The sequence below is a fragment of the Rattus rattus genome, chromosome 7 (genome assembly GCF_011064425.1).
Source record: "Rattus rattus isolate New Zealand chromosome 7, Rrattus_CSIRO_v1, whole genome shotgun sequence".
Taxonomy (NCBI): Eukaryota; Metazoa; Chordata; class Mammalia; order Rodentia; family Muridae; genus Rattus; species Rattus rattus.
In genome coordinates, this window is record NC_046160.1 from 51,587,223 (window position 1) to 51,600,644 (window position 13,422).

The 13,422-nt window shown below is 33.9% G+C and overlaps 1 protein-coding gene across 1 annotated transcript in view; it reads left to right on the top strand.

Moving 5' to 3' along the window:
* Positions 1 to 13,422, top strand: part of Dgkb (diacylglycerol kinase beta) — a 714,793-nt gene that overhangs the window by 438,071 nt on the left and 263,300 nt on the right. Inside the window, exon 21 of the mRNA XM_032907661.1 lies at positions 2,801 to 2,865. Within this exon, the coding sequence (XP_032763552.1) occupies positions 2,801 to 2,865 (65 nt within the window). The remainder of the gene's footprint in view (positions 1 to 2,800; positions 2,866 to 13,422) is intronic.

Below are 13,422 nucleotides of genomic sequence, written 5' to 3' on the forward strand. Positions count from 1 at the left end.
GAAAAGAAACAATACTGTAGAAGAACATAAAGGAAAGAATTATTATACATATGACTAAAAGCTTATTTATTCTTTCATAAAAAGAACAATTTCACTTTATATATACTTATATGTGTGATTACATCTATAGAAAATCACACAGAAACTACTGTTTAAATAAAATTATGAAACAAATTTATTTTGTTTTAGCAGAGATGATATATTTTGTTTACTTCTTAAATTCAATTGACATAAAATAAAACTTTTTATGTTAAGGAAATAAAATCAACCTAAAAGACAAAAAATATATATATTTAAAAATTAAGCAACATTAAGGATGGTTTAGCATCCACTTTACTTTCTGGGACATTCTAGCATGTTCACGAACCACAGGAGCATCCTTAGTAAATAAAATATGTTGTACGGAATCACTATGGTTAATCGCCATCACAGCAGGGTTGATATTTTTTCTTTAAACATAAGGAAACTTAACTCTAGGTGAAAAACCAATTTGTTGACAGGCACCTGGCAACTGACTCAAATCGTTGCCTGGATTCAGTTTATATATGCTAGGATGTTGACATTAGGCTGAGAACTCCATTACATGGAGGTAGAAAGGGTAAAATTAAAAGGCCATGTTTGGGTTTTCTTTCATGATCTCTCATTAGAGAATCCTAAGTATCTCTAAAACAATGGCTGTTAAGCAAGTTGGCAGCAGCTGGCCGTATTTCTTCAGGCCCCTTGGGGTAGTGCCAGAGGGACAGGGTCCTTAGGAAATTTAGTCTGAATTCTTCTCCCAATGAACACCTGCCGTCATTGTCCAGTGTCAACCCTGCACTCACAAGGCTAGCTCTCTTTGCTGTGAAATCCATTGAAAGGGCCAAAGCTTATCAGTGCTGCATGCTGGCTTCATTTCCACTTCTTTTAGATTTTCTGAGTATCTTGAAGTTAGAGCTGATACTAAGTTTATATCTGGCTAGTGGGCATGGCAATGCTCTACACAAGGAGGTTCCTCACACATATCCCTATCTATTTAAATAGTCTTTGGTTTCTTTTTCTTTTCATTTCTCTATCTCTACCTAGTTTATCTTTTATTTCCAGGACAAGATTTTTATTGCAAAATATATATTTTAAAGAAAATCATCCTACATGAATTATAACTGGAAGAAACAAATAATTCAAGTAAAAATAATTCAATGATATTCTCCAAATGGACAAGAAGTATTGGCTCTTCACTCTCTTAGGCATTGAGTCTCTTTGCTTTGTTTTAGTGTAGTTGTTTGCTGGATTTACACAGTTGGTTGATACTCCAAGTTTATGTTGTATTAGTAGGAATGAAGTTAAGACTGATGCTTTTTTATAAAACATTATAGATCAAAGAACATGTATACCACCAATAGTTTGCTTTGAATATCTGTATGATTGTGTGCCAATATAAGAAAAATACATACGCTCATTGTTATGTTGACTTCCAAGTGTATATTTATAATACTTGTTATAAAATATGCAATATATTAGACAAAAAGAATGAACTATATTGACCATATTTTATTTCTGTTTCAAAGTTGCATGTTAGAAACATCAATTCGTGGAGAATTTTATGAGTCAATTTTATTGTAAATATTGTTTCTATGTTATTGTATTTATACAGTAATTACTTGACAATTGATAGTGTGCAAAATGTATATAAATAGTTGCAGCTTGCTCTGTCTTACAGAGAGAGCCTCTTTGCCATCTGCAGCTCTTGGTTCCTCTTGTTAGTCCTTGTGCTTTGTTATGCATGAGCAAACACATCAGCCTTTTCATTTCATTCATTAGACTCTTAATCCTTGATTAGTGTTTTCAAGATTCTTTCAAATCCAAAACTTCTTTACTTCTTTTGAGTTAGTTTTATTTTTCCTTTTGTCTTCCATCTGAAGCAAACTTATCATTCAATCACAAAAGCTCTTTTCTATTAAGATGATTGGTAAATATGTTAGTTTTTCACATAAGTGATTAATTATGTGTAGCTGAAAATGGGAAAATATCTCCTCACTTGAAATAATAAGGCTGCTTAAAATTAGATACAGTGCTCTGTGCTCCAAAAGCTTGAGTCACAGCCCTCCATCAGTATCACACATTCAATTTGATTCTTCTATTAAAGAGAAATCTGACTGAACTACCAAAAAGAAAGGGGCAGCCATTAGGCTTCAGTACCGTTGTATTTAGCATCTGAGAGATGAGTTATATTTGTCACCAAGTCTTCGTGACCTTCTCACTGTCGGTTTCTCCATTACAGGAGATGGGTCAGAAAGCTGTATGTGTTATGAACAGTTATTAATTACACATCAGGGCATGCTGAGCAAAGTCTGAAACCAATGATTACACTGCTTTATTAGATCACCAGGCTCTCATTGTCCTTTTACCCACAATCAATCTTAAAGGAGCAAGAACAACTTGGTGTGACATTTTTTCTCCTTAAGCCATCCTTTTTACTCTTATTCTGGATACATTCAACTACTCTTTGACTTTATGACAAAATATATTTCTTTAAGGAGAATCTAAGCATGGGACTGAACCAGGAATTAAAAGATATATAATTTAAATAGAAAGCAATTTCTTATATAAATATGACAACTGAAAGGTTTTGACATGATTATGTAGTCATAGTCTTCTTGACATTGCAGAAATGTTAATATTAACTTAACATTCTAATTTCAGAACATCTTCTTGTCAATAATATTGTAAAGAATGAATTGATATAAAATGTTGTTTGTTAACAAGATAGTATTTTACAAGATAATAAAAATCACAGCTATCACTCCGCCATTTCTTCTTTTAGGATGCCTCCATTGCACACAGATTCCACATCATGAGAGAAAAGCACCCGGAGAAATTCAACAGCCGGTAAGGCAACAAATGATGGATTTTTAATTATGATTTCTATGGATAACTATGTCGTTACAGAAGAGCACTAAGTACATTAGACACTTTCTACGTAAGTACTGAATGAAGTTCAGAGTAGATGTTCACATTAAGATGAAGGTATAAGTGAATCAGGTTTTCTTCTCTGGTATGAATGGGGCTATAATGCCGAGTGCAGTGAGCATCATGTCTATTTCAATCTCACGTGCTTTAAAGTAAATACTTGAAGTAAATGTTGGAAGTGACAGTTAATAACACATGGTGTAAGCCTTTACTCTGCTTAGTATGTGAATGGTGATCATCCTTTATTCCAAAGGAAAACATGAAGCTTTGGTTTGGTAACTTTCAGTGTTCTTCTTTATGTAAGTATCTCAGGCATCTACCCTCTGTTCCACCATCCCATGTTAGCTTCAAGTAAACGCCAGTAAATATTTTTTCCTAACAATATCAATAGGAAAACATTCCTGCTCTAAATTGTAGACAGTTGTATGACATTTGTCCTTACTCAGAGAAATAGAAAAATCTTGGCACTTTGGCTTTTATTATTTGGGAGCAATCTGCACTCTACCCTAGGAAGATTGGACAAAAGTGATGAATCCCATTCAGTTTTTGCATACTCATTTTCACTTGGTATTCCTTAAAGCAGGAAAATGATATTCCGTATGGCTGTGTAGACATTTTATTGCTTATATAGTTGCATTCTGTGTATTGGCTAAGATGATGATAACTGACCATAAGTGCATGTAATTTAACAAATAACCCTGCAAGTTCCTTTGTCTATGCTAATTGCATCATATACTAGGAGATGACATAATTTTCTTGCATGTAAACAAGTTTATAAAATAAATGACATAAAAATATTTTTAAAATTCCTAAACTGAAGATTTGAGGGTACTGTTTATTAAACAATCTTTGTAAACTGTCTCATAATTAGTCAAGTTCTATCTAATTTTTATTAAGTTCATTTAAGTATTTTGTTAAATATAATAAATAAATAATACTAATACCCATCTCAGATATTTCCTTGGGTTGTTTTCTTGTACTACAAATAATAACTTATGAACTTTCTTCTATCTCCTATCAGAAAGTTATAAAATTTCCTATTGTTTTCTTTTATCATAGTAATTACATGCTTATTTTGTTTTGCTGCTAGGGAAGTACTAGCTTTATAATGAGATTGGTAGCATTTCTTCCACGTTTGGAGGAATAGTTTGAGGCCTTTGGGGATGAACACTTCTTGAAGTTTTAGAAGCCTTCTTGGATGATGCAGCAGGTACCACACTTGCTTCAATGCTTTGCTCAATACAAACACCATTAAAAACTGAAGAAATATGTCAGAGTAAGGGGATAGTCAGTATATATGACATTAACTTCACGATGTATTCATCAAGGAGAAAGAAGGACAGTGTGTGAGAGTATTAAATATGCAGAGTAATATCAAAGTGTTTGTATTACAACCAAATTTGATAATCTGTAGATAAGACTGTCAAAAATTTATGTTCCTTCTCCTCAAATGTCAGAGGATAATGAATTCCTTTTAGAAGAATAATGTTATTCTTCTTAATAATGAAGGCGTGTATTACTCATATGTCTTTTAATTTTTATAACAAATACCACAAACAATTTTGACATCCTCATTGCTTGATATAGGATTAGGTTTAGCCCATTATATATTACTGTTTGCAAGTTTGTATGCCCTGACGATATAAATGTGAAACTTTATGGAAACTTTTTTGGAAATTTGTGTCATGAGTGTGTATGTGTGTGTGTGTGTGTGTGTGTGTGTGTGTGTGTTTAAGGTAGGAGTTCATTTACCTGAAACAAACAAAAATGGGGTTTGCAATCTCATGTAGAATTATATACATTTCCCTCCTTTATGATGAGTTCAAAGAATATTGATATTATTGGACACTGTCTGTGACATTATGACAGCTAGAATCCTTCTGGCCTAAAATGTATCTAAGCACTGGATAGATTCTATTTGTGATTGATTCTGGAGAAACAGAAAGAAGCAGTCTGACCCAACTGCAAGTATTGCTCTTGCCTACCTTGTAGGTACTCTACAGATGAAGTTAGTAATGGTGTATATAGTATTGCTTCCCTCCTGATGTTCTTGGGTGACAATTATGAAATGCATTTGATATATATATAATATATAATATATATGGTGTATGTACAGCCAACAGTACATGAGACATTACTAGATGATTTACCAGCAGATGCTAGGATTTCCAGACCAGAGGACCACTCTTCATTTAACTTTTGTTTCTCTAGCTTAATCTTTAATGTTTTTATCCAACTCTTCACTTCAGTGGGATTTTGTTATAGACAGGAATATTGAGAGGCATAGTTGAATCCCAGTGAAAATTTGGAAGCATTCTAGAGCACTCGTAGAGCATCAAACACTCTCTGAGTGCTCTTCCCTTCCTGGGGGCTTCTGATTCTGCTTACCCAGCAGAGAAAAAGTAGCAGAGTAGAGATTGAATGTTTTTTTTTAAGAATTCTAGTTCATATTAAAAAGAAAGAGGAGGAGATCTGTTTTATATCATTCCTAGCCTTAAACTTTCTTAGTCTCGAATACTTTAGCCATTTTTTGAGCATTATATGAATACGTGTTTTTCTTCCTTATTCTTATTCTTCTTCAGAATCTAGAAAGCATACTATGTTTAAATTAAATCTTGCTACTTGCTAGCCATGTAAGCAGAGGACATATTTTGATCACCATTACTGGTTTCCTCAATTGGTAAATGAGGGAAAAAAAAAGATATTGAACTTTATTTGTCCCTTAGATTCTTTCTGGATTTTATTTATCATGTGATCAGCTTCCTTTTCCTCCCACAACACTCAGGTTTAGATGCAGTGTTCCATCAAAGAGCACGGAATCTTGCTCACCAATAGCCACTAGCAAATAGAAGTTCATGAGTCGCTACTTAGGAAGAATAATTTCACTAATGGAAATAACAGAAACAGCCCCAACCCCACCCAACCCCAACCCCCCAAAACAAACTGCCATTTTCAATTACTCCTGTAATTTCTGCAAAGCATCATTACTACAGAACTTCGCAATCAGGGAGAAATTTTCTTCATAGCCACTGCTTGCCTTTCTAAGGCTTCTTATGAAGTAATTCTCATTTTGGACATGTGTCACAATGTATTATTTCCTTTTCCTCCAAGTATATCTTTCATTTTACTTCACGTTGATGTATAGGATTTGTGTGTCCCAAACAAACATCAATGTTTAGCTCTTGCTTTTGTCTGCATTTTACATAACATGCAATGAAATGAGGAGAGGATATTAGGCTAAGATATTAGGTTATTAAGCCTCTGTAGTTTCTCTTCTGATATGGAAACTTCAGGTGCCAAATATCAGAAATGAAAGGATCCTCATAGTCTTGCTCTTTACAAAGTGTTTAAGGCATTATTTACATTCTGACTGCCCAGCATGGCAGTTTAGAACTTCATTTCTGGGCACACTAAGCCATTTTATTGACCAGAAACTAATATACAGAAAAGAATGTAACATATGTTATCAAGCGATAAACTAAGCCTTGAGCTTGCCTTGTCTAGTGCTAGTATCTTCTCTCTAAGGAATGATACCATTTTTAACTGTCACCTAACCTGTAACTGATAGCAGTCACCTCCAGAACTGGCCACACAGAATAGTTCTGAGTCTACTGCTAAAGAGACTCTAGAAGCTGAGAGGTTTACCTAGTATCTGTGGCAATGAGAAGAGGAGCTGCAAAAGGAAAGGTTCAAAAAGGCACTACTGGTATTAGAAGCCTTCAGTCTACTAGTAGAGAACAAAGAATCTCAATTGTTGGAGTAAACAGAAGTGAATACAGAGGGAAGGGAATTGTAGACAGAGAAAAGGAGACCTAGTACTTGGAGAGGGGAGTTAGTTAGCATGGTTTTTGATTCGACTAAGGCCTTTTAGAATTTATGATATAGAGAGCAGTGAGGTTATGGCGATGAATGCTGAAAAACAAAGACACAAACAAAATACATGTCAAGAATGGACTTCAGGAAGATGTTCTATGACCATAAAGGATATATGTAGATATATTAGCCACAACTCCAGGTTTCTGAACATGTAGCCTTAACCCTGTAGCAAACACCAAAGATCCATGAATACATGAAGTCACTCTGGCTGCATTGTGTAGCTGAAGGACATTGAACAACAACAACAAAAATCTCAGTTCGTTAATCTTGCCAAGGGAAAAAACTGGGAATCTTCAGGTTCAGCCTATCTCTGGACTTCTGAGTAAACCTTTCCTCCCATTCCTACTCTGAATCTGTCTCACATGACTGCCTTAATCTGTGCTCCTAGTGAGCCTAGTGTAAACCTATGGAGGGTGTATAACTAGATTTTCTTCATACAAACCTAGTGAAGTGGGAAGAGAGAATAATAAAATACATGGTAATAGGGACTTGTCGTGGCCTAGGTATTACCACCAGGGACTAGGTCCTCTGTCTTTCCCAACTTGATATGAGATCCCCTCCACAGAGCAATTCATTATAGGTTCATGGCCATTCTCCACCTGTTCCTGACTCAGCAGGTAACACAGCACATAGCTTTTCTATAGGGTGGGACTAGATCTCTCTGTTCACAATCTCACTTTGAAGTAATAGCTGTCATAAAACTCAAGATTATGCTGATCTTGAACTCACAGAGATCTGCCTGCTTCTGCTTCACAAGTACTGATATTAAAGGCATGGGTAACAGGCAGTACTATTGGACTATAAAACTGTAAGGTACAGTAGCTACCTCATGTTGGCTCTTTTGGGGTGTGTGTGTGTGTGTGTGTGTGTGTGTGTGTGTATCTATGTTTGGTATATTGTTTGTGTATTCATGTGAATACAGAAGTACACATGTATGTGAGCATATACATATAAGAGACCAGAGGTTAATGTCAATTGTTTTCATTCTTCATTCTCCACCTTATTTCTTATCTATTTGTTGAGGGCCAGCCCAGGCAGTTTTTCTGTTTTATTGGTTTTGGTTGTTGTTGTTGTTGTTGTTGTTGTTGTTTGTTGTTGTTGTTGTTGTTCTACACCAAGCACCGGTATAGAAAGAACTCACTCATTCTGGATGAAAAATAAATATTGTATAGAGAAAGAAAAAGTTGTATACTTTTATTGCTACATGAATCAAAACTAAGTCTATAAGAAGAAAACTTGGGTTCATTTCTGTCTAAAAAGTTTTTTTTCTCTCTTTGTCCTAACACTTATACATCTTTCAGAATACATGATCACGTGGTCAAAAGTTCACCACAGGTTTATACATAAATTTAAATCATAAATCAAATAAGAAGTTTACAACAGAAAATGTTTACATGTATATCCATTAAGAATAATTATCTGGCTAGACATTCATTATCTGTCACTAGCTCTACAGGTTCACAAAACTATAATTTTGTGACTAACTTACTAGTGAAATTTTGTATAGATAAATCCTGCATTATTTTATCTTCTGTCTTTGCACCTATAGTAAATTCTTACTTTCCTTTTTATGTCCCCTGGTTAATGGTTTTACCACCTCTTAAAAGGTGCTTTAAGTGGTAAATGCCTGTTTACTATCCCAGAACCATTTAACTAGTGACTCTTGAAGCCTGTCAGAGTTCTCAATGTAATTTTGATATCAGAAAAGATTTAACAGCAGTCCTATTATAAAAGAAATTAATAATTACTAATATAATTTTAAGAAATTCTTATAGGATCATCATTAAGGATTAAGAAGTCATCTATTTGCCTATATAGCATCAATACAAGACAGTACATCTTTGTTATTTTGCATAAATCTGTTCAAAAGAATGGGCTAATACCTAGTGATTGTTAGTTATATCTAATAATAATAGGAAAAGCATATGAATAGCAGGAATCTCTCCTGAAATAAAATTCCACTGGGCCTTGCCTACAGAAGCAAATCTGTCATTTAACTAATCAGCCCATGGCAAAACCATCTCAGAAATATCACCCTCTAGTTTTCAGCTTCTCCTGGATGTCTCCTGGATGTATTTTTAAAGACTTCAGTGATACTCACTGAACCTGGAGATCACTGATTGGCTAGAATGGCTACACAGCAAGCTCACGGCATAGCCTGCCTCCATTCCCCCCACCCATCTTTTTGTCTTTTACATGGGATCTGAACTCAGGTTCTCATGTTGCTATGGAGAACGTTTACTGACTCAGCCACCTCCCAGCTATGAAACTTATCATTTGTTCTTAAGAATGTCCTGTAAGGAGGAACCAGAGATACAGATTTGCTAGTTGTGTGCTTCTCTACAGTAGTGTCTGAACAGGTTTTTGTCTTTAAGGAAGTCATGAGCTAGTGGAGGAAACTGTTTTTAGACAAGTCCAAAGGTCTATGAAGACAGGAATCAGAAGCTTCCTGTCCAAAAGGCAATAATATAAGACATGTGGTCTGATGTTTTCTTTACAAGATTTTGTTTTTAAAATATTTATTTTTATTATGCATATCTACTATAAAAATTATTGTGCTATACTTCAAGCTTTTATTTGTATGTTTATTTCAGCTTCATTAGATTTCTTCAATTCGAAGATCAAAACTTGAAAACATGTGGATGAATCCTAGGTACATAGCTCTGAATATACAATTAATAAAATGCTTTATACCAGAAACCATCTCTAAAGCTTCAAGTCAAAATATATTTGTATATTGTACTACCTATGCTTCTTATGCTAGGAATCAAAATAATTTGGAAAGATAATGTACTGGTGCTTTAAAAACTGTACTTTGCAAGGTTTATATCTTATATTCTCCAAGTTCCTAGATACATTCCAGCCTATGATTTTGTAGGTTGATCTTATTTAAATTCTCACGTATTTAGGCAACTCTATAAGCACTAAGACAAAAAAATTAAGATATTAACATTTTCTAAGATAGTGTATTATACATAAAAAAATTAAATGTGACAGGGAAGACATCCAATTTCAGCACTGAGATAAGTTCAGCCACAGTACACTTTCATGTTTTCACGTATTTGCAAATGGGCTTTTAATAGTGATACTAGTAAAAGTGTTTTAGATCAGAGCTCTTGTCACAATAAGTTGTCTACCATTAATGCCATAGTCCAGCATGCATGCTCATCTCGAAATACATTTATGTTGTATAAAACACTATATTTCTAAGATTACATTAACATATATAATATATATTTATATATATTGCACTACCTATGCTTCTTATGCTAGGAATCAAAATACATAGCTCTGAATACACAATTAATAAAATGCTTTATAATAGAAACCATCTCTATAGCTTCAAGTCAAAATATATTGATATATATTGTACTACCTATGCTTCTTATGCTAGGAATCAAAATAATTTGGAAAGACAATTTGCTGGTGCTTTAAAAAGTGTACTTTGCAAGGTTTATATCTCATTCTTTCCAAGTTCCTAGATAGATCTAAGTTAACTGTTAAAATATAACACACTGTCTGTCTTTCTAAAGTTTAAAATAAAACTGAAAATACATAAAGATTTCTCAGATTTAAACTCAAGGCAAAATAGTGTTTGAAGTACACATGTTAATACAATTTAAAACCATATGTTATATAATATTGGTATTTAAAATATAAATATAACTTGACTGTTAGCGTCTACAATCATTTTCAAGCTGTTGTGATTTCACAGATAGTTCACCTCTTCTGGTTATATTTAGAGTACTTTAAATTCTTGTTCTTAAGAATTCTTTTTATTAATTGTTCACTAGTCTCTATAAAGTGTGCTTCTATTAAAATGGTAATTATATGGATCTAATATTTTCAGGAAAAATATTTTAAGTTCCAGAAGAAAGACTACTGAACAATGATATAACAAGTCAATTGGAATTTTCTACTCTGGAAGTTTTGGTTATATTTCAGACATTTCCTTTCACTTGAGTTCATAGAATTACTTCACCAGAAGTATTTTAATTCACATTATTAATATATCATATCTAAAATAATTTTCTTGGAATGAACTAAAGGGGTCAGTTAGAAAACACCATGATATGTGATTATAGTAGTATAATAGTTTTACCCACACACTGAACTGTGAAAGGATCTGGTTTCATATTTATACAATGAGACATAGTTTTCTTAGCTTTATAGAATCTAGAGTTGCCTTGAGGATACATTTATTAGTATATCTGCAAGAGATTTTCTAGATTAGGAAAATGGAGGTGCAAGGTCTCATACACATTTAAGTGACATCATTTGAAGTCCCAGACTACATAAAAAGAAACCTAGTTAGGTACGGATCTTCATCTCTCTGCTTCCTAACTGCAGACTCAGAGTGATGAGCTGTCTCACCCTTTTACCCCCACTCCTCCCATATCCTTATGTTCTGTATTCCCTTGAACTATAAATCAAAATAAACCCTTACCCCTTAAAATTGCTTCTTGGCACATTCTGTCACATTAATGAAGAGAGTAAATACTGTAAACTACAGATAATGAGAAAGGAGCCACGGCTATGATAAAACTGGCCATATTGTACTTAAGTCCTTGGACATGTTTTGAGGGAGGGCTATTGAAGAGTTTGCAACTGCTAAAGAAGCTCTTAAAGCATGAAACATGAGTTGATCGGGAGTCTTACTTCATAGTTTCAGAGAGGCCCTAACATCTGTCAATGATTGGCAGATTTAGTCCCTAGAGTCAAGGCCTGAGGGACCACTATGTAAAGCCACTACAATGAAACTTGTTGTGCAGTGAGATCTCCAATTTATCGAGGAGAAAAGATCACATGTCTTCCTACCCAAGTCACAAACACAGTTTGATATAACCCAAGAAATGGTCTATATGTGTTCCAGGCAACAAAGCCAGTAATCTGGGATTATTTAAGTCCTTTCTGGTCCAGACAATTCTATCATGAACCTGAGTACCTGATTTGGAAGCTGTAACTTTTGTTGATTTCACTGTTTGGTTGCAGTCTTACTTTAGTCTGATCTTTCCTTCATATGCCTCCCTTCCTTCTCTTTTGGAATAAGATTTGATTACTCCATGGAACTGCATGTGTAGCTTATTTTATTAGACGGATGCTCAGTTAAGAGATTGCCTGTGTCTCAGAAGAAATTATACATTTCCATTTTTAACAGTGTTAGAATTGTTAAAAGACCAGTGGTACATTAAGTTTGACTGGATTGAGTTTGAATTATGGGATCTTCAGGAGTCTAGAGGTGGATACTTACAGTCTAAAAGTCATGCAGGGAACTATCAAGTTGACAAGTATTGAACTGATGATAGTTTATATTAACTACCAACTTGGTGATAACAATAACCAACTTAAGAAATGAATCTCTGGGCATGGCTGTGAGGCATTGTCTACCTTAAGGAAAGTGGGAAGCCTAAACTGAGGTAATATGATTCCACAGGCCAAACTCTCACACTACAGAAAAAGGAGAATGTTAGCTTAGCAACAACCTTCATTACTTTCTGCTTCCTGACTGTAGACTCAATTTTCCCAGGTGTATTATCTCCTTGCTGATGGACCTTCACTACATTTAAGTATTCCCATGTAGTATAAACTAAAGAAACTCACCCTTAAGTTGTATCTTGTCGTGAATTATTTTACAGCATCAAGGGAAAAAAATATTTCACATTTATATATTAGTTTGTACTTCTCATTCTCAATTTACTTGGCTAGCAATGTGTAATTATCAGCTACCTACTAATTCTTATGTGGTATTATATTAATGTACAAAGTATCACCTCTATGTGTTATACAAATACATCTACATATGTGTATATTTTATTTTGTGAACTGAATAACATATGGTATTCATCTATTTCCAAAAGCCAGCAAAATTTAACTCTAAATAAATGTTATCCATCTGAAAAGATATATTACTGAAGCAGTATTTAATTAGTCAAAATAAGTAGCTCATAAATCATACTTATTGATTTTTAAACTGCCAAATTATAGCTACACGTTCTTGAACTGTATGGATAGTGCTTATCTAGCCTTAACTGAGAAGGGGCATTATTCAGTACATTTTTTATCCTATTAAATATTGGAAATTATAATGTCCAAGATAAGAACAGAAAAACAAAATCTATCACAAACTTTCTTCTTTGCTGTAGATAAAACGTACAAAGAAAAAATAATAAAACAGAGGATTATTATTTCTTATCTAAACAGAAAAAATATATTTTCCTCTAAAATGTGGATTTGAAATAATGGAAAGCTTTAGTGAGTTGGGAGTGACATGTGCTAGCCTACAATGTACACTGCTACAATGTGCTACTGTTGACATTTGATTCCTTGCACTGTGACAAAAAGTTTGAGTAATGTCGAAACTAAACATCATCAAGTAATTCTATACTGTAACACATCCTTGAAGAGTTAGTCCTCTGAATTTGATTAAATACACTTTGAAACATTAAAGACGTATTCAAGTTCTTTCCTTAATATAATAATTATATATTTACACATCTTCACTTTCCATAATTATTTAATTCATGCTTAGTAAATGCCAGTGACAGACACTGGACCAACTATTAGGAGTTCCACAAGAAGACCAAGTTATACAACCATAAC